The 18,311-nt window shown below is 38.0% G+C and overlaps 1 protein-coding gene across 6 annotated transcripts in view; it reads left to right on the forward strand.

Annotated features, from left to right (window-relative positions):
* The window catches only part of PHF14 (PHD finger protein 14), a 290,125-nt gene that overhangs the window by 89,708 nt on the left and 182,106 nt on the right, over positions 1 to 18,311 (forward strand). For all 6 annotated transcript variants that reach the window (XM_019533903.1, XM_019533925.1, XM_019533897.1 and 3 more), the window contains exons 12-14: positions 815 to 918; positions 2,024 to 2,155; positions 14,286 to 14,454. In XM_019533903.1, the coding sequence (XP_019389448.1) occupies positions 815 to 918; positions 2,024 to 2,155; positions 14,286 to 14,454 (405 nt within the window). The remainder of the gene's footprint in view (positions 1 to 814; positions 919 to 2,023; positions 2,156 to 14,285; positions 14,455 to 18,311) is intronic.

Genomic DNA, 18,311 nt, shown 5'->3' on the forward strand with positions numbered 1-18,311 from the left:
CCAAAAAAAAAACAAAAAACACACAAAAAAAACCAAACCACAACAAAAAAACCAAAACCTCTCTTCATAAGTTGAACCCGATTTGTCAGAAACAAGCATTTTACTTTTTTAAAATACTTTTTTTAAAAAGGAAAAGTTCAAAATGCATTTCTCAGTGTAAACATTACTAAATTAAAACAAAAAAGAAGCAAAAGTATAAGTAGAATTCATTTGCACAGCTTGCATGACACTTTTTTTCCAGTTGGTTGAACAGATGCAGGCCCACAGGGCCGCCGAGAAATGACTTTGATAGATGGTTGCTGTCTGAGAAGCTAGCATACTGCAGATTAGTAGAAACCCGAAGAGAATCTCGTCTGCTTTGTGGAGAGTTTGGTCCAATAAGATAATTTTTCTAATTAACCTACGGAGCACCAATGTAGCAGGGATGCTGAGGAAAATAAACTGCCTCAATATTCTTTTGTCAAATGCAGTGGGTTTTTTCTTTTTTCTTTCTTTTAGCTTTTTAAACCAACGTGTCCTTGTCTGTCTCTTAAAGCTTGGGAGGAAAAGTGAAAATGCCAGCACTTTACTGTTTGCATTTTTTTCAGTTTACGTTGAAAAATGTTAGCATGATTTTTGTTTTCTTGACATTAATTTTGAAACAAAATTCTTGTCTGCAAAAATAGCTGGCTAAGCTGTTTTGTTTTCTTGTAATCCTAATGTCCTCAGTGTGGTGAAACTTAACTGACTGTGAAGTGGTAAATGAGGGGATGGTGTATACTGTAATCCTCCTCCCTAAAACATGGATAAAACTGCATTTGTTCATATCCAATAGAAATTGAACATACCAGCAATTTTGCGAGCACCCAAGGAGAGGAAACCAAGTAAAAAAGAAGGAGGAACACAAAAGGCATCTGCACTCCCAGCAGTTCTTTATAGGCAAGTAGAATGGAGGTTCTGTATAATAGAATTAGGTTAACTCTGTAATATAAATGGGTTAACTCTTATAATTGAAATGTACATTTCACAGAAATTGAGGAAAATATGCCTCACCTTTGTCTGGCTTGGTTTGGTGATAACCAAGATATCCTGCAATAATTTTCAGGCTAAGAAGCCAAGTCAGTTCTTTATTTTGGCTCACATATTTGCAGTTCTTTCTCTTAATTGACAGCGGTGCTTTAAAGGAAAAGTTACCCTCTATAGCTCATTTATCAGAATCTGTTATATCTGATACAGAAATTTAAAATCCAAGTTCTGGTCCTTAGAACTTAGCAGCCTATATAGCTATGGTGAGTTTGCTACCATTGTTTTTGTATGGTCTTACTGACCTGGTATACAAAATACTGTTTGAGGATTTTTACTCCTCGTCCTTATGACAGATCTTCAAGCTACTGTGAACAGACTTATTTTTACTTTTCTCTACCTACATATTTTTGTTTCTTTACATTATATGATTGATTAATACAAATTTGATATGTTTGAAACCGCCAGACTAAGATGAGAGTACAGGGACAGTAGCTCAATTAAAAAAACCTCCATAACCTGTATTTGTACATTGTCCAGTATAATTGGCATGTGGCCCTATTTATGGCATTGTAGTGTTACTGAAATACATCAATGGTTAATAGTAGTGGTAACATTTTTTGCATTACTATGTCATTCCAGAATGGAGTTAGTTTCTTTAGTTCCTTTTCCCTCATGTGCTTGGTGTTGGGAGTCTCTGGATTCTAGCACCAAAAGGGTAATTGCAATCCTATTTTACTTGACTATAAATTTAAAGAGAATGGTAGATGTCAAGAAGAGAACATCATATTTAAAAGGTCATTATATGATGTGCCATTAATATTTTAGGATGCTCAGTTATAAGCTTCTTAAAATGCAATCTTGAAGTTGACTTAATGTACCCTGCAAAAATTGTACATCATCGTTAACCAATACTGCATTTCCTGTACTTCTGTTGTAACTAAGAAATACAGTTATGTATAGTTTATGCCTCACCATCTCAAATGTAATTTCATTACTTTTTTGCAACGTTCATTCAAAGTTGTGGAATTTGCAAGAAGAACCATGATCAGCATCTCCTTTTACTGTGTGATACTTGTAAACTCCATTACCATCTCGGTTGCCTGGACCCTCCTCTTACAAGGATGCCAAGGAAGACCAAGAACAGTTATTGGTAGGAACATTGTATAATACATAATTTTCTGCTACTGTTCTGCATAGCAAATAAGACATGTAAAAGCAGTTGTGAATTTTGAGTATTTAGACATTGGTAATACTGTGCAAATTAGGTTGTTTAACTTTAAGGTTGTTAATAGTAGGGACCAAAAATTAAGTTTGGGATTAGGATCGTATTTTTGCTGCATTTTCATCATCCCATGTCTTTCCGTAGAAAAGTAAAGGGAATTGAGCTCATGCCATTCACACAAGATTCATATTTCATTCAGTTCCATATTTATTGAAGAACATTCGTGATATTTTTTTTAATCCCAAACATGTATTTTTAAAGAGAATTCAAACTAAACAGATAATTCTCTTTGAAACAGAGAAAATAATCATTTGACTATAGATTTTACTAAGTGCGTAGCTGAAATTCTTGTATTGAACCAAGTGTATTGGAGCTGTTATCTGTATTTGTGTGAAATATCATTTCTCAAAGTACCAAGTCTAGTAATTTGTAAAATTTTAATCTCCTGGCCATGGTCTCCAAAGGCTTTTAGCTCGAGTTCTAAAGCATGGGAGACCCATTACCAATATTTACAGTACTTCATATTGGTTTAATCTCAAAAGCAGGGCTATTTTAATGGAGGAGAGGAAAGCGTATGTTTAGAATTGATACAGATTATAGTTTAAGTATTTTTCAAAGTTAGTGTTACTGGGGGGCGGGATCAGATTTCAATGGATTTCATTGTTAGAACCTGGACGTGTTGTATCATTGCAGTTGCATATGCACTGGGATTCAGTAGGGAAATGAATGATATTTTCAAATACCCATTGCTAGCTCCTATGTTACCAGTAATATTATAGCATTACTTTTATTAGAAATGTTCTCAGTCTTAAATTAATCTAATTAATTACAGTAGAGCAGTCTGACTCTCAGCCTCTCCCTCCCAAAGTGCTCCTACCTGGGCATCACTTCCTTCACAGATCTTTGATCACTATGTCCCCTCACTTTGCTGGCTGCTGCCTCTGGCCAGGTCTCCTAGTTCCTCCTGCCTCCTTCAGCTTCTGCTTCCTGCCTCAGCCTCTGGGGGCAGGGTAAGGCAGTATGTCCTGCATGGCACAAGGACCCCATGGCTCTAACACCATGGCAGACTGCAGAGTTGTTGATCCTTTTTTCCCCCTTCCATTTTCCCTTTCCCTTCTGCTTTTTTATTCTTTCCTTTTATGTATGCTAGATTGTTGGGTCTGACCTTTTTGACAGGTATGCCACAAATTAAGCCCTGTGCCCTGTCTGAGTGCCACTCAAATCCCTTTTCCATGTCTGATCTGCTGCTTTCCTTTCTGTTCCTGTGATGTGGTCCCTGCCACATCTGCTGCTCTGCTTTTTGCTGCCTGTCCCCTCCCTAAGCTGGTACATGCCACACGGAGACTGCCCATGGCAGTTTACCACCATACTTTAGATGTTTGCTGTGAACTTTCTGCAATACATGTAATCTAGATTCTAAGTTATTTTCTTAGATGTACCTCCCCTAATACCTTTAGCAAGATAGTTTAGTCTGATACACTTGTAGGCAGTATATTAATTTACTTCACTTAGAAAGTCAGTCGAGTTTTTACTTCATTCTTATGGCTGAAATCAGAAAATATTTATGCATGTGAATAAATTTACTTATTGGAATTAAATTAAATCTCCATTGAATTAAAAATATTTTTGTGTCAGTGGAGTGGAACAAAAGAGTGTGATGCTGTGGGAAAATGGGCCCATGGATATAAGTGCTGAGTGCTATAGTGGGATCAAATTTGTGAGAGCGCTTGTGTTCTTCATGGTCGCAAAATGCTCTGAAAAAATCTACTAATAATTTAATTATTTTCACCTGTTTCTCTTGTAAGAGGCTAATGTTAGAGTGTCCCTAGACAAGGGCTCTGAACATCTCAAGGATGAACCCTAATGCATCAAATTAGAGTATTGCAAGAACTGTTGCTGAATATAGATTTCCCCGTTTGGCTCGCATGATGGAAATGGCATTCCATCTTTTCCTTGCATGCCATGCTTAATTGTTCTTTCTGAAACTTTTTGGAAAGAGTTGTTAGGTCTTAATATAATTCTTTTTAAAAATTTATGTAAAAGATTGTGTGTGTTCCTTTTTTCTACTAGAAAATTTTGATAATTCTTTATTCAGCAGAGTAGTATCATAGGGTGATAGAGAAGTAGGGCTGGATGGAACCTCCAGAGGTCACCTAGTCCCACCCCCTGCCTGAAGTAGGATCATCTCTATCCAAACCATCCTATTCAGTTGTTCTAAACTTTGCCAGACTACCATGAATCCTGGCACAACTTCTGTTATAGATAAACACGGAAGTAATTTAGTGCTTATTCTTGGTCAGATCTTTAGTGATTTAAAATCGTTTTTTTCACTCCAGGAATTAATTTGTTAAATTAATAAGTAGAATATCCCTTTGAAAGATACAAACCTGTCAAAAGGTCCCACTACTACAAAATTATTTCTTTTCCACTTTAATATAGGGCAGCATCCTTAAATTATTTCTGTGTATTCTATGATATTGATCCTTTTTAATGATTTCTTGTAGCTTTTGAAACTCTTCATTTGAAATTCTGGAATGGCTAATTTAAATGGTTACATTACATAAAAGTAAATTTTATTTATTTATTTTTTATTGCCACATGCTTCCACAGGAACTTCCTGGTTTTGTTCTGCTTTTTAACCAGATTTAAAAGGCCTGCTAAAAGCCATTGGTACAGAAGGACATAGACTGTACTCCTCAGTGGGTGTTCAGGTAGAGTAGGTCAGGTAGATGGTAATGCTTTTATTTCAAAGTGCTAACTTATCTTTGCTGTGAATTTCACGCTTCAGTTACACCTCTGATCACAAACGGAGCTTTCACTTTTAATTAGCTCAGGCATATTCTGGGGGATAAGATTATAGCAGAGAAATTGAGCTGTATTGATTGCATTCTTTTCATCTTTGCCTGTGCCTTTGTATATTCTTTTCAAGTTCAGCAGAGAGCATATAAAACAGGCCACTTCTCTAAGTTTGAAGTTCAACAGAAATTTTTCCCCTGCTGATCTGAATATATCTCCTATTTAAACATTTTTTCATTAACCCTTAAAACAGATTTTCCTTTTTTGATAGAAATATGTAATGAATTTACATGTAGTTGATTTGCATTTCAGATTTTGACTCCTTTCTTTAATGGGATTTAGTATGAAGCAATGCAAAAAAGACAAAGCAGAAAAAATATGAATGGCAGGAAGTTCTTTAGAATGTAAGAAAGAGCAGATTGATTTAAACCAAAGTGATTGTATAAAGTACTGGTTTTAATCTTAATTTAAATTAGCAAGCAGGAAGCCTTGATTTAAATAATAGATTTTTAATCTTGATTTGCATTTATACAAGAAATGTTGATTTTTCAGTGATTGATAACTAATAGCACAAGTTAACTTGCAGCAAAAGACATGCTTTATACTGAAGTTGGTATTTTTTCCCTAAGTAGAAAGAGATCCTTTATCTACACTCACTTATTAAAATAATCAGTGGTTTTTCATACATTCAGATTATGTTTTTACTGTTAGAGATGATGTATGAAGCATTTTATTTTTTTAGATGTTGATACATCTCAGTGTCAAACTACATTTGGAAACTAAAATGGACAAAATATTTTATACTTTTTCTTTAGTCTTCATGAGGCTATCTTGACTGTGTTGGAAATATAAGAAAATACCAAGTTTAGCAAATAGGTTTTGTATGTTAAAATAATTGATTTAAGCAAAGGAAGTGTTGTCTCCAGTTAGTGTATTAGACATGTTGCTTTATGATCAACATACCCATGCCTATTTTTGAACTAATAATTTGTACCTGATCAGAAAAAATAAATAAAACTTTCTTGGCTATTCTCTCATTTTATGGAACATAGAAAGGTCCCTGTCCCTGTGTTTTCAACTTCGAATGAAATTCTCAGAGAGCTCAATTAACTGATTAATTCTGAAATGAAGAAATAGAAAGGAATAATTTCATCTGAATACAGAGAACAGAGAAAGGTGGAGGAAAGGAGTGTTAAACTGCTGAGAGAGGTAGGTTGAAGAGATAGTTGAGGAAATTTGAGAAATAATTCAGAAGGACCCAGAAGTAAGAAGGTAGATCAGACCCTTGTGCCTGAATGGTAAGTAGGGTTTTTGATAAGAAAGTGACTGGTTAGTTAGTGTTTAGGACTTATTACTCTCCCAACAAGAAAGCATTGAGAGGTAATGATGCAGTAAAACTAAACATAAGGGATATTGGGATTTGTGGTAAACTGGAAGAGGGATAAGTAGATCCAGATACAGCAGGAGTTCAGCTGAGCTTTTGACTTTGCTACTGTTTTGTTTGACAAGTTTTCATATTGAGTTCTGATGAAGCAGTGTTACACAGCACTAGCAGCTTGGATTAAGGTATTTGCTGTGACAGGAAATGTTTGGTGAAATGGGGCTGCAAATCAGTCCTCCTAATGCAGGGGGGCTGGGCCTAATAAGGGGTACAACATTGTACTGCCAAATAGCAGAGACTGTGGTTAGATATTCAGGTTGCTGGATCTCTGCATAAATCTGGAAAGCTTACAAAATAGGTTGTTATATGCCTTGCTTTTGGGAAGCCTCTTCTATCAGCTTATCTTGGTAAGTCAGTGATCTGTCAAGATGATGTTGAAATAAACAAAATATATTTTGTGTTTCAGTGGGTGCTCATTGAGGGAGGAATTCAGTTCCCAAGTAAGAAAAGCATTATGGAGATGGAAAACTGACACAGCTGATTTTGACGTTTTCAGCTGTAGGGTACAGATACAATTACCAACACAGAAGTGATGATCTTACTGAGGGCAAAACAGGACCTGTTATTTGCTGCCAAGGAAAATGTCATTGGCATAAATGAACTTAAAATAGACCTTTGGACAAATCATTGCATTCTATGCATGGATCTTTATCAGGTTTTAATAGGGCAACAATCCTTGACTGGCATCACAGATTAGGAATTCTTACTCAAAGAATTATCATGTCAAATTGGACAAGCTAGGTTCAAGCATGGGGACCAAGTTGCTTCCATAGAATGGGTGGCATGGTGTCATTCTTCTAGGTCAGTATCATTTGCCAGGTCTTTTAGCACTTAATCATAAAGTTCATTAACTAAGGTAGCTTCAGGGCACTTCCAGTGCTTTATTGGCCACCGGACCAGGATTTAGAATGTTTTCTTCCAAATTTTGTTCTCATTTCCTTGGACAGATGGAAAGTGTGCCCCACGTATTCACAGAAAGCATGATGGGAAAGCTAATCAGTTGCCTTTCAAAACAAAACTGAATTCTGGATGATGGAGAAGCTTGAGAGAGTCCAGAGGAGAGCCATGCACATGATCAGAGGGCAGGAAAACAGGCCTTATGAAGAGAGGCTGAGAGCTATGGGACTCTTCAGCCTGGAAAAGTACAGGCTCAGGGGTGACCTGGTGGTTACCTAAAAGTATATGAGGGGTATACATCAGCATCTGGTGGAACGCATGTTCACCAGAGCGCCCCAAAGGGATGATAAGGTCAAATGGTCACGAACTGCTCCAAGACTTGGAACAGACTGCCTCCAGAGGTGGTGCAAGCACCTACTCTGGACTCCTTTAAGAGACATTTGGACATTTATCTTGCTGGGATCCTTTGACCCCAGCTGACTTCATGCAGGGGGCTGGACTCGATGATCTTCCGAGGTCCCTTCCAGCCCTAAAGCCAATTAAATCTATGAATTCTGTCCAGGTTCTCTGTGAGTGCATTTCTAGGCATTAAGTTGATCCTCATGCTTCCCTGATAAAGAGAACATGGAAGTGTCATCAGGTGTGTTCACTTATGAGAAAAAAATGGTCCTTCTCCCCCTGTTTCTTTGTTACAAGTGAACTAAGTATATGGGGCATTCTGAGCAAAGTAGGAGCTTCTTAAATCTGTTACAATTGCTTGAGGGAGGAATGCTTCTACTCAAAACATGTTTGGCTTGTCTTCTGTCCTGGCCACTGAAACTTTTCTTTCCTGACTGACTGAGAGGCTATACTACAGCTACTTAAGTATTTGCTGAGGCAGGTAGTTTCACTCTGTCATATTACAAGAACACTCTTTGAAATTTTAAAAGTATCACACTTGAAATTTTTCACACAAATGGTTTTAATCTATGAAGCTCTTGGTCTTGACAGTATCTTTTGACACACATTGGGATTGTGGAAAAAAGATTGGGTGTTTGTATGGGTGATGAGAATATGTAGAAGATGAGAATATGTAGAATTAAACAGTGTGATGAAAAAGAAAGAAGGCTAGAATTAAAATATAAACCCACATCTCTACAGTACATTCTTCTAGTGTGTACTGTAGAGATTTGGAAGAAGCTTTAAGTATGGGTAGCTTATTCCATAGTAGTTTTGTGACCATTCCTCTGAAGCATCTGATACCTGTCTTTTGTGACATAATTATCAATGAACATCAATGGACGGAAGGTGATTTTTGTAAGTGGGTTGCAGCCCTTATTTTATATTTCCACAAGGATTATAATCTACATTATACAACTATAACTATAAGTACAACTAGTACTTAGTTAAAACAGTAAAAACTCATTAGGGAATAGCCGAAAGATCAGAGGAGCTCCTGTTCCTAAAAAATCATGTGAATCTCTTCTTTAATCCTGTCCCCTGCTTCTGTATGGAAGGGGACCTTTTCTTCCATTGTTTTGGGGATGGGGAAGAGACCGCTTTATTTCACAAGCTAACAGTGATGGCTATATAAAATACCTCTGCCTCTGAACATTTCAGAATTTCACAGACTGTCCTTTAGAAGAGTTCTGAGAGACCTTGTGTTGCCAAACAAAAGATTGTTAAAGCAGCAGTCTTTAAATGGTGACATGAAACCTATCAGCTGGGCATTGTCAAAAGGAGTGAAATTTGATAGATTCCAATCACTGTGTATAATGATGAGATTGCTACACCAGTTAAATTGTATTCTTAAGTCTTCTTCAGTCTATGGAGGTATCAGTATGCTCAGTTTTTCATAAAAGGCATGATAGGAACATACCACTAGTTCATCATGCTACTCAAACCTTTTTTCTCTTTGTGAAGCAATCATATCCCTGGAGTGTTGAATATATTGGTAGATCTGCACTTGACAACTAAACCCTGCTGCTTATTGCCACATTAGCATTGTTACAGGCTCCATATTACTTATGGAGGGGAGAGGGGACATTAACTGGTCCTAACATTTTCTCAAGAAGTAGCCTTATTCCGTCTCCTTCTCCTGAGAGGGGTCCCTGAATCCAGCTTCAGCATGGCTTTTTGAGGGGCAAGCCTCTGGCTTTGAGACTGTGGCTCTTCTCAGGCTTCCCTGACTTCCCTAGTGATCCATAACACCCCCATCTAAGAGCTGCTCCTTTTAAGTCAGCTTCCAGGAAGGAGCAGGTGTTTTCTTTAAAGAAGAGGGGTCAGACTATCCACAAACAGCACAACAGGCTCTGCTTTAAAACATTATTTGTGCCATCCCAGTTCCTTCTGCATTTCCCCAGATTCTACTTTGTCTTGCTCAAGTTAAGCTGTCATGAATAGGAGCATTCCTACAGCAGTGCCATGTCTTCTTTGTTCCTGCACTTCCTTGTGTATGTCTAGGGATGCATCTCTTGGCTCCTTATGCTGAGATCCTCTAGGATACAATTCCAGTTGTTTTGCTTTGGAGCATTTCCCTACCCCTTTTGCGGGGGAAGCTGTAAAGAGGGTTTTAGAGTGTTAGCACTTGATCTTGTCTTCTCTAGCCTAAGGTAAGCCCAGTCTACCTTTTAAAACATAATCTTTGCTCACAAGTAAGCAGAAATAAGCATGTGCTTTTGAGGGGTTGTTTTGTATGTGAACGGTAGGGGAGTTTGTGTAAAATCCAGTGTAAGAATATATACTATATCACTTACAGTGTAACATACTTAATATAATATGATACCCCCTCAGTAGAAAAAAATATTTTCTCTTAAGCTGCTCATTTTTGGGAAGGGTAAGAAGGAAATCAGCACATGCTACAACAACTTAAAAGAGATAAATGCAGCTATATTCCCAAACATTATACAATGTATACAAAAAGACTACCAAACATTTTATGCAACATCCATCCAACATAAGAAGAAATGGAACCAATTACTACAGGAACATCTTTTCCAGCCACAAAACAACCATCAGAGAAACAACACCAATATCTTACGACATTCCAACCTTATACTCGATGAAACTAAAGGAACCAGTCAACCCTCAAATATCTCCATGCACACTTACCAAAGCTGAAAAATTTGTCCTCTCTAAAAGCCTCAATTTCTGTCCAGAAAAATACCCTGTTAAGATACTACAGTGCAGAGAACTATTAAAAATTTTCCAGCGCCTCCATTTCAAGGAATATTTTCACAACCAAAATGAATCCACTTCCAACAGTGCTTCATCCTATAACAATATTTAGAAAAAGATTAATGCCAAAAGAACTCAGATTGGGTACCTCACAATGGACGAAATCCAAATCTTGACCACTATATAGACTGCTTCAGGGAAAGAATGAATAATGAAATAATCAAAAACAAACACCACCATAACAACCTCTTCCTCTGAGAAAAGGGCCATAGACTCTCTAAGATCCAAGCACAAAACAGTAATAAAACCTGCAGATAATGCTCCCTAAAATCCACAAATAAGGGAACCCAGGCAGACTTATAATATCCAACCATGGAACCCTAACAGGAAATATCAAGTTTTATCAAATGCATCCTAAAACCTCTTGTCACCCAGAGACTGAATTTTGTCCAAGACAACAGACTTTCTATGGAAAAAAAATATAGACCACCTTCCCAGCAAAACTTTCTTATCCACCATAGATGTAAGAGTTTTACCATCATCCCATACCACGATGGCATCCAAGCCAGCCTTATATATCTATCAGAGCAAGATTACAACTCAGAGTACTGCCTTCAAGAGATTACTGAACTTATACGTTCCATCCTTACGCACACCGACTTCAGTTTTAATAACCAACACTTCCTCCAGACCATGGAGACAGCTGCGGGCACCAGAATGACCCCCACAATATGCCAAACTTTCTATGGCCCACCTGGAAGAATTCCTCAAGAACTGCACCATCAAACCCATGCTATACCTAATATATATTGATGACATCTTCATCATTTGGACTGAAAACCTGTATCTCTGATTGATTGATTTCCATCACAAATTCAGTAATTATCACCTCCCATCCGACATACTCCAGCATAAACATTTCTTTTTTAGACACTATGATCGATACCCACAGTGGTAAAATACAAATCACCGTATGCAAAAGAAACCCACAGACCAACGTACATATCTGTACAGAACCAGCAGTTATCCTAAGCACATCAAGAAAGCTGTAATTTGCAGCCAACCCCTCTGATACCATGAAATTTGCACTAAGGAGAATGCCTGCCATTGCCACGTTGCAGATCTCAAAAGAACTCTTACCCAAAAAGGACACATCTCCAGAGAGAGAGATCGCACTTCTGAGAGAGCCACCCAGATACCACATGAAGAATTGCTGCAGTACAACTGCAGTACAAAAAGAAAATCCCCATGAATCGCACACAGTTAGTTATAGCATACAATCCTTCCCTGGAACCTGTATGGAAAATCCTCAAAAATTGCAACCCATACTAGAAGCAGACCCAATTCTCAAAGAGATCTTTCCAGAACCACGCATCCTAGCCTTTAATAAGCACTGAACCTTGCTAACCTCATCACCAGAAGCAAACTTCCTATGGCCCAAACCACACCCAATGAATCCAGACCGTGTCGGGATAAGAAATTTAAAACCTGCCAACACATCTCCACCACTCCCACAATAACTACCCCTCACAACAAGAATCTTCACTATTCCTGGTTCTTACACCTGCATCTCCAGAAATGTAATACATCTCATCTAGTGCACTAAATGCCCTGATGGAAACTATGTAAAGGAAACCAAGCAACCACATACCAGAATGAATGCACACTAAAACTCTGTCAAAGACAAAAATATCCAATAATCTGGGAGTGTGCACTTTTTGTAAAACAACTACTTTATCTCTCCAGTCTCTGTTCTAATCCTTGAAGGGAATTTACAAAACACCTTTAAAAGATGAGTCTACGAACTTCATATATCTACTGGATACAAAATATCATAGACACTGAATTTATGATACATTTATGACAAAAATAGACATTGAATTTATGGCACACTATAACCTGCCTGCCATCTGAGAACCCCAGGTAACCTCTCCACAGTTTACTAGCTGCATTCTGTCACCAAGTCAACATCCTCCTTTCTTCCACTTCCCATCCCCACACACTTATTGTGTACCTTACATTTGCTTCTTCATGGACCTGTATTTTTGCGTATTAGCTTCTCATCTACCCAGGAGAGCACCCAAACCAACAACAGACTCTCTCCAGTGCCTGAAGAAGGATGTTTGTGCCTGAAAGCTTACAAAGAACAATTTTCTAACTATTTAGTTGATGTAATAGAAGATATCACATTTACCCAAAGAACTGTGTCTGCCTATGTCTTTAGACCAACAGGGCTACAACAGACATCCCTAAGGGACTCTTTGTAATGCAGCTTGGTTGACTTAAAAGAACTGTTGTTTGAATTGAAATAAATGTTTTACTGTTCACCAATCTGCTTCTCAAAACACAAGCGATAGCGCTGAATTTTTTCAGTCACTTACAATACTTAGTAATGGCTTGTTCACACTGAAATTCTAACAGGACAGCTATTTCTGTCCTATCTATTTCTTTTAGTGCTTAGCGTTATACATATTTTCTTTCCTTGTGCTAAAAAAGATCATTTGGAGTAATTTAACAAAAATCAATATTATTTTTAAAACATATCGTTAAGATAATTACATAGACACGTAAAATTTTAAATTTAGATTACACTATTCAGTATCTAGAACTGTTTGAAAGATGCTTATAGACAGCGCATTGGCATACCTTTTTGTCTCTGGAGTTCATAAGGATGTAGATATAAACGACTAAAACCACACATACTATATTTTTTTTGCTTTGCTGAAGCAAATTACGCTACCTTGTTTAAATGATTATCAATATATGTCTGTTAACTTAAAGTTCACTTCTGTTGTTAAATATTTGGCATGCTATTTTAGGCTGTTTTATAAACATAAAATAAGTGCTGGGGGTTGGAATTCGTTTGACAGAATTTATAGTGCAATACATTAACACTTAGCATTTAGTGTAATATTAAAATAATGTCTAAAAGTTATTATACTGCCTGTAACTAACAGGCTCCAAACTCAAATTTCTTTAACGTTTTAGAGTTTATGAGCAAACATCTTGGTATGGTGATTTGTTATATTCTGCAAATGCGAATATACTTAGACAGCATCTCATTTTGCTAATTTTCTTAGCAAAGTGAAGATTGTTAATGGCATGTGTCAGAGAAGTTCTGATGAATGTGTAATTTTTCAGAGGCACAACAGAGGTTTCTTATTTAACTGTAAAAAATCATTGTTAACATTTACTTCACAGCCTGCACATCCTTGGTTGTCTTTTAATGTCTTCCAGAACTTAAAGGGTAGCAGGACAGTTTTAGAAGTAGTATTTAAGTTTAATTGGTTGAATTATTGATATTTGTTTCCTTTTTAGATTAGGTAGTCTACCATCTTTAAAATGATCCATTGATTTCTCAGAGGCAACTTTTTTTTTAGGAATCTCTATCAGTAATTTGCTCAAGAAAGCAAATTCAGCACAGTGCTTCACTGGCAAGGATTACAAGTTGTAGCAGTTACCATGAACACATTTGAGCTCCATGAATACCTTTAAAAATAGGGCTACAGTAATACAAAAATAGTGAAATGGGAAGGAGAGTCTAAATGGGAAGGAGAGTCTCTTTTTTTCTAATAGTGAAGCTACCTTCAATAGGTCTAGATTTCACTTAAATACTACTGAGAGAAATTTTAAAATAGGCTGTTCTGTCTGACCAGCTACTTACAGATCAATTACTTGACATTTTGGTGAGCTTGTTTAAATTTTTTATTTTAAAGTTGTTTTTGTTCTGTGGTTTATGATTTCAGTATACAATTTTTCTTTTTTTAGGCAGTGCTCTGAGTGTGACCAGGCAGGTAGCAGTGACATGGAAGCAGATATTGCCATGGAAACCTTACCAGATGGGACCAAGAGATCAAGGAGACAGATTAAAGAACCAGTAAAATTTGTTCCACAGGATGTCCCACCAGAACCGAAAAAAATCCCAATAAGAAATACGGTAAAGGATAACTTTTTTTTGGATATGATTTATACACAGATGAACATTTTGCTTAATGTAAAATGGGATATTCATGGAATTTGACATGAGAGATCTAAGTTATAGAACAGAAATAACAACCTGTGATATATTAATATGATATTGAAGATGATTTTCTTTAATTGTGGCATACTTTCTCATTTGTCTCAAATTATTCTGACCTCTGAAGAACATAAAATAATAATGCTGGTAGCAATAATGTACCTAAAGGAATGGCAGTACAAAGTTTAAAAGATTTTACAACTTGACTGATGTGGACTTTAAATGGGCAATTCTTATCGCCTAATTCAGTAGACTTGGTACCATAGAGCATTCCTGATTTGTGTGTTGGTGGTCTCAGTGGCTTATCATAGAGAATTGAACCATCTTTACCCCAGGGTAGTGGCTGCTCTGAGAAGATAAGGAAAGAGTGCACCCTTCCTACTTTCTCTTTTGTGGACACTTAAAGGCCCTATATATCCAGGATGGTCTCTTGGGTATATTTTGTACAGCTGATCTCCTAGTGAGCAAATATGAGAGGCAAGGACTTTTGTAGGTGATATGTTTATTGGGCGAACTGTATAATTTGGTGAAGCACTGGAAGAGGTTACCCAGGGAGGTGGTGGAATTTCCATCCTTGGAGGTTTTTAAGGCCCAGCTCAATAAAACCCTGGCTGGAATGATCTAGTTGGAGATGGTCCTGCTTTGAGCAGTAGGTCAGACTAGATGACCTTCTAAGGTCCCTTCCAACCCTAATTTTCTATGATTCTGTAGTTGGGAGGGGCCTAGACAAGCTTTCAGGCACCAAGTATCCTTCTGGTCTCTATTACAAACAAACACCCCCCCCACTAATTAGCAGAAAAAAGCTTGTGCAAAACTCTTTGTGTAAATAAAAAAAAAATATAAGAGACATTATGAGTTATCTCTAATGGGGAGATAACAGGTAAATAATACAGAAATGCTTGTCTATATCTCTCCCAGCTAGATAAAAGATATCACCCACAAAAACCTTTGTGTTTTGTATTTTTCCAAGACCATGAAAGTTAACAGCATTATCCCAAAACTACTACAATAAGTAGTGAGGAAAACAGTTTTTTACAAATTGTTTTGAATTTGTTGTCCTTCAGAGTGCTACTAAGGAAAGAAGTGAGATACTTTGTTCTTGAAGTCTTGATATTTGTTACTCTACAAAAATAATCAAATAGAGATTTCTGATTTCATTATTATAAAGTATTATTGACTTGTACAATGAATGATATTGTTTTTTCCTAATTAGTGCAGTGGACCTTTAAGAACTTTGGATGCGGGGATAAAAATAGAATTCCTTACATTTGGATTATGTTTAATAAATGTATAAAATAGTTATAATATTTATAATTTATGTAAGTTGAACCTATGTATGTAATATTTAGCACAACTGTGTATGTGCTTCAGCATGGTTTAGATTGGGGTGGGCAAAGTAGGCCCACAGGCTGAATCTGGCCTGCCAACCGATTGTATCCTGTCTGCGTATGAGTGCCCACCAATTGATTATATCTGGCTTGCATATTTCCTTGCAGTGGTCTTCATGGGGTTGAGCCCCACCAGCTCCCACCTAGGGTAGCTCATGCTGTGTGCCTACCTGCACCCTCCCTGTGCTTGCCAGACAGCACTGCCCCAGCCCTGGCCGGTGCACACAGCTTTCCGGTGGGGCTGCTGCTGCAGCCACTTGGGTACTGCTTGTTTCCCTCCACCTCCAGCCTCTACTCTTCTTTCTTCTCCTATCCCTGCTGTGCCACTCTAGGCAGTAGATAATATGGAGAAACCATGGGAATGCATGCCAGGCAGCACATACCCAGCCAGGCAGGGGGAAGCTGCAGTTGGGCAGCTGTTGCCACAGCACCCAGGGCTCTGGCCCCAGTGCTCAATCACCTCCCACCCACGTTGCTGCACATATGATAAGCAGCCACCTGCTGAGTGGATGGAAGGTGGCCTGGAGCTGGAGCCCTGTGTGCTAGGGCAAAAGCTGCCTGGCTGCAGTGTACTCCCTGCCTGGCTGGACATGTGTTGCCTGGCACACATCCCCACAGCTTCTTCACATTAGCTGCTGCCTAGAGTGGTGCAGTAGGAGGAAGGGGAGCCAAGCAATACCTGTGCACACTGTGGGAAGTTGTGCACACCGGGCAGGGCTGGGGTGGTGCTGTCTGGCAGGTGGGAGTGGGTTGTGGGCTGCCACAAATGTGAATGGGAGGGACTTGGCCCATGGGAGGACCACAGAGGCAGCCTTGGGCTGGATGGGGGTGGGGTTGGACTTTACCTTATATCTACTCTGCCCAGGTGAGTTCTGCTGCACATGCTTCTTGCTTGTCCCACACCCTTCTTGACTGGCTCCTGGAACCTAGCATGCAGGCAGCTCCTCATATGCTCTTGCCTACCCCCAACACACTACCACAACCACATGCACACCCCACACACACTCCCCTCCCCAAACCCCCCTCTTCCCCCCCCAGTATACAAGAATAAGACTTTATTCTGAGCTATACACTACTTAAAAAAAAATCAGGACAAATTATTTTTTGAAATAAAATTAAAGTATGTTATAGTAGATATTTGATTTTCAGTATATGATTTGTTTTTTTAATCCATAATTTGTTAAAATTATATCTTGTGAAAGACTTTGTGTGCTGTCTTCAACAGCTCACCAAAACTTGTTAAGTGGCTCTCCAGCTGAAATAATTGTCCACCCCAGTTTAGATTCTGCCTCCTAATGTTCTATTCTTCATTGCCTCTGTGCTCGCAGGGCATGGGTAGGAGAGGCTGTTGCCCCAAACTGACCCTGGCTGAAACAGCTTCCCTTTCCCTTGCTTAAAGTTGGAGCAGTTTTTTGCTACATTTGTATTCCAGCTTGGGCATGCATAACTGGTAACAGCTGCTGTGTGCTCCTGAGCAGGAACTCTCTCTTTGAAACTGATCCAAGTGTACATTTGTGTAGTGTATTCAGATTTCACTTATTATTTTTGATAAATCTTAAATAAGACATCTTTAATGAATATAGGTAGCTATTTCAGCTGCAAATGAGGACTTTGCTGACTTGCATCAGTGACATTCGCCATGCTGGAGAAGCCCAGATCTCTTACTCAGAGCTAGTACTGGAACACCTTCTATATCGTCAGAGGTGAAGACTGTTGCTTTGGTATATGTTTGCTTACTTGCTTTTCCCCCCACCCCAATCACTCTTACATTGGTTTGTACCCTGCATTCCAAGATAAAGTAAATTTTTTGAAAGTAGTGGTAGTGGTATAAATCTGAAAAATGTATAGGATTTGAGTTTGGGAGGCTTGTTTTCTGTTCCTGGCTTTTGCAGATGTCAGATCACTTAGTTGCTCTTCCTTAGTTTTCAGAGCTGAAAAATGTGACTAATGATAAACAACATTTAATTAGCAATTGTGGGGCAATTTGTGAATCTGAGTTTGAAAAATCTAAGTAAAAGGAGGATTGTATTGTATATTTTTCATTATTAATTAGCATCTCTTATTTTAATTTCCTGTCTTCTGTATCTTGATTATTTTTCGGTGAGATTTCAACAGAGTTGCTATTCAAATTAAACGTCATTTTTCAGTTAAATTCCTTGCTCTTTATTAAACATGTAATTTGTTTTCTTGACCAACCGAACTTGTTGTATGTAGACTGTTCCCTGTTGCGATTTATTATATTTTGCTGGACAGAATAAAATAATGGACTTAAGTTGCAACACCAGAGATGTAGTTTAAATATTAGTAAAATCTTTCTAGCTGTAAGAGTAGAGTTTGAGGAACCAATTGCCCAAAGAATTTATGAAATATGCGTAATTAGAAGCTTTA

This window comes from Crocodylus porosus, unplaced genomic scaffold (genome assembly GCF_001723895.1).
Source record: "Crocodylus porosus isolate Cpor-Errol unplaced genomic scaffold, CroPor_comp1, whole genome shotgun sequence".
Classification (NCBI taxonomy): Eukaryota; Metazoa; Chordata; order Crocodylia; family Crocodylidae; genus Crocodylus; species Crocodylus porosus.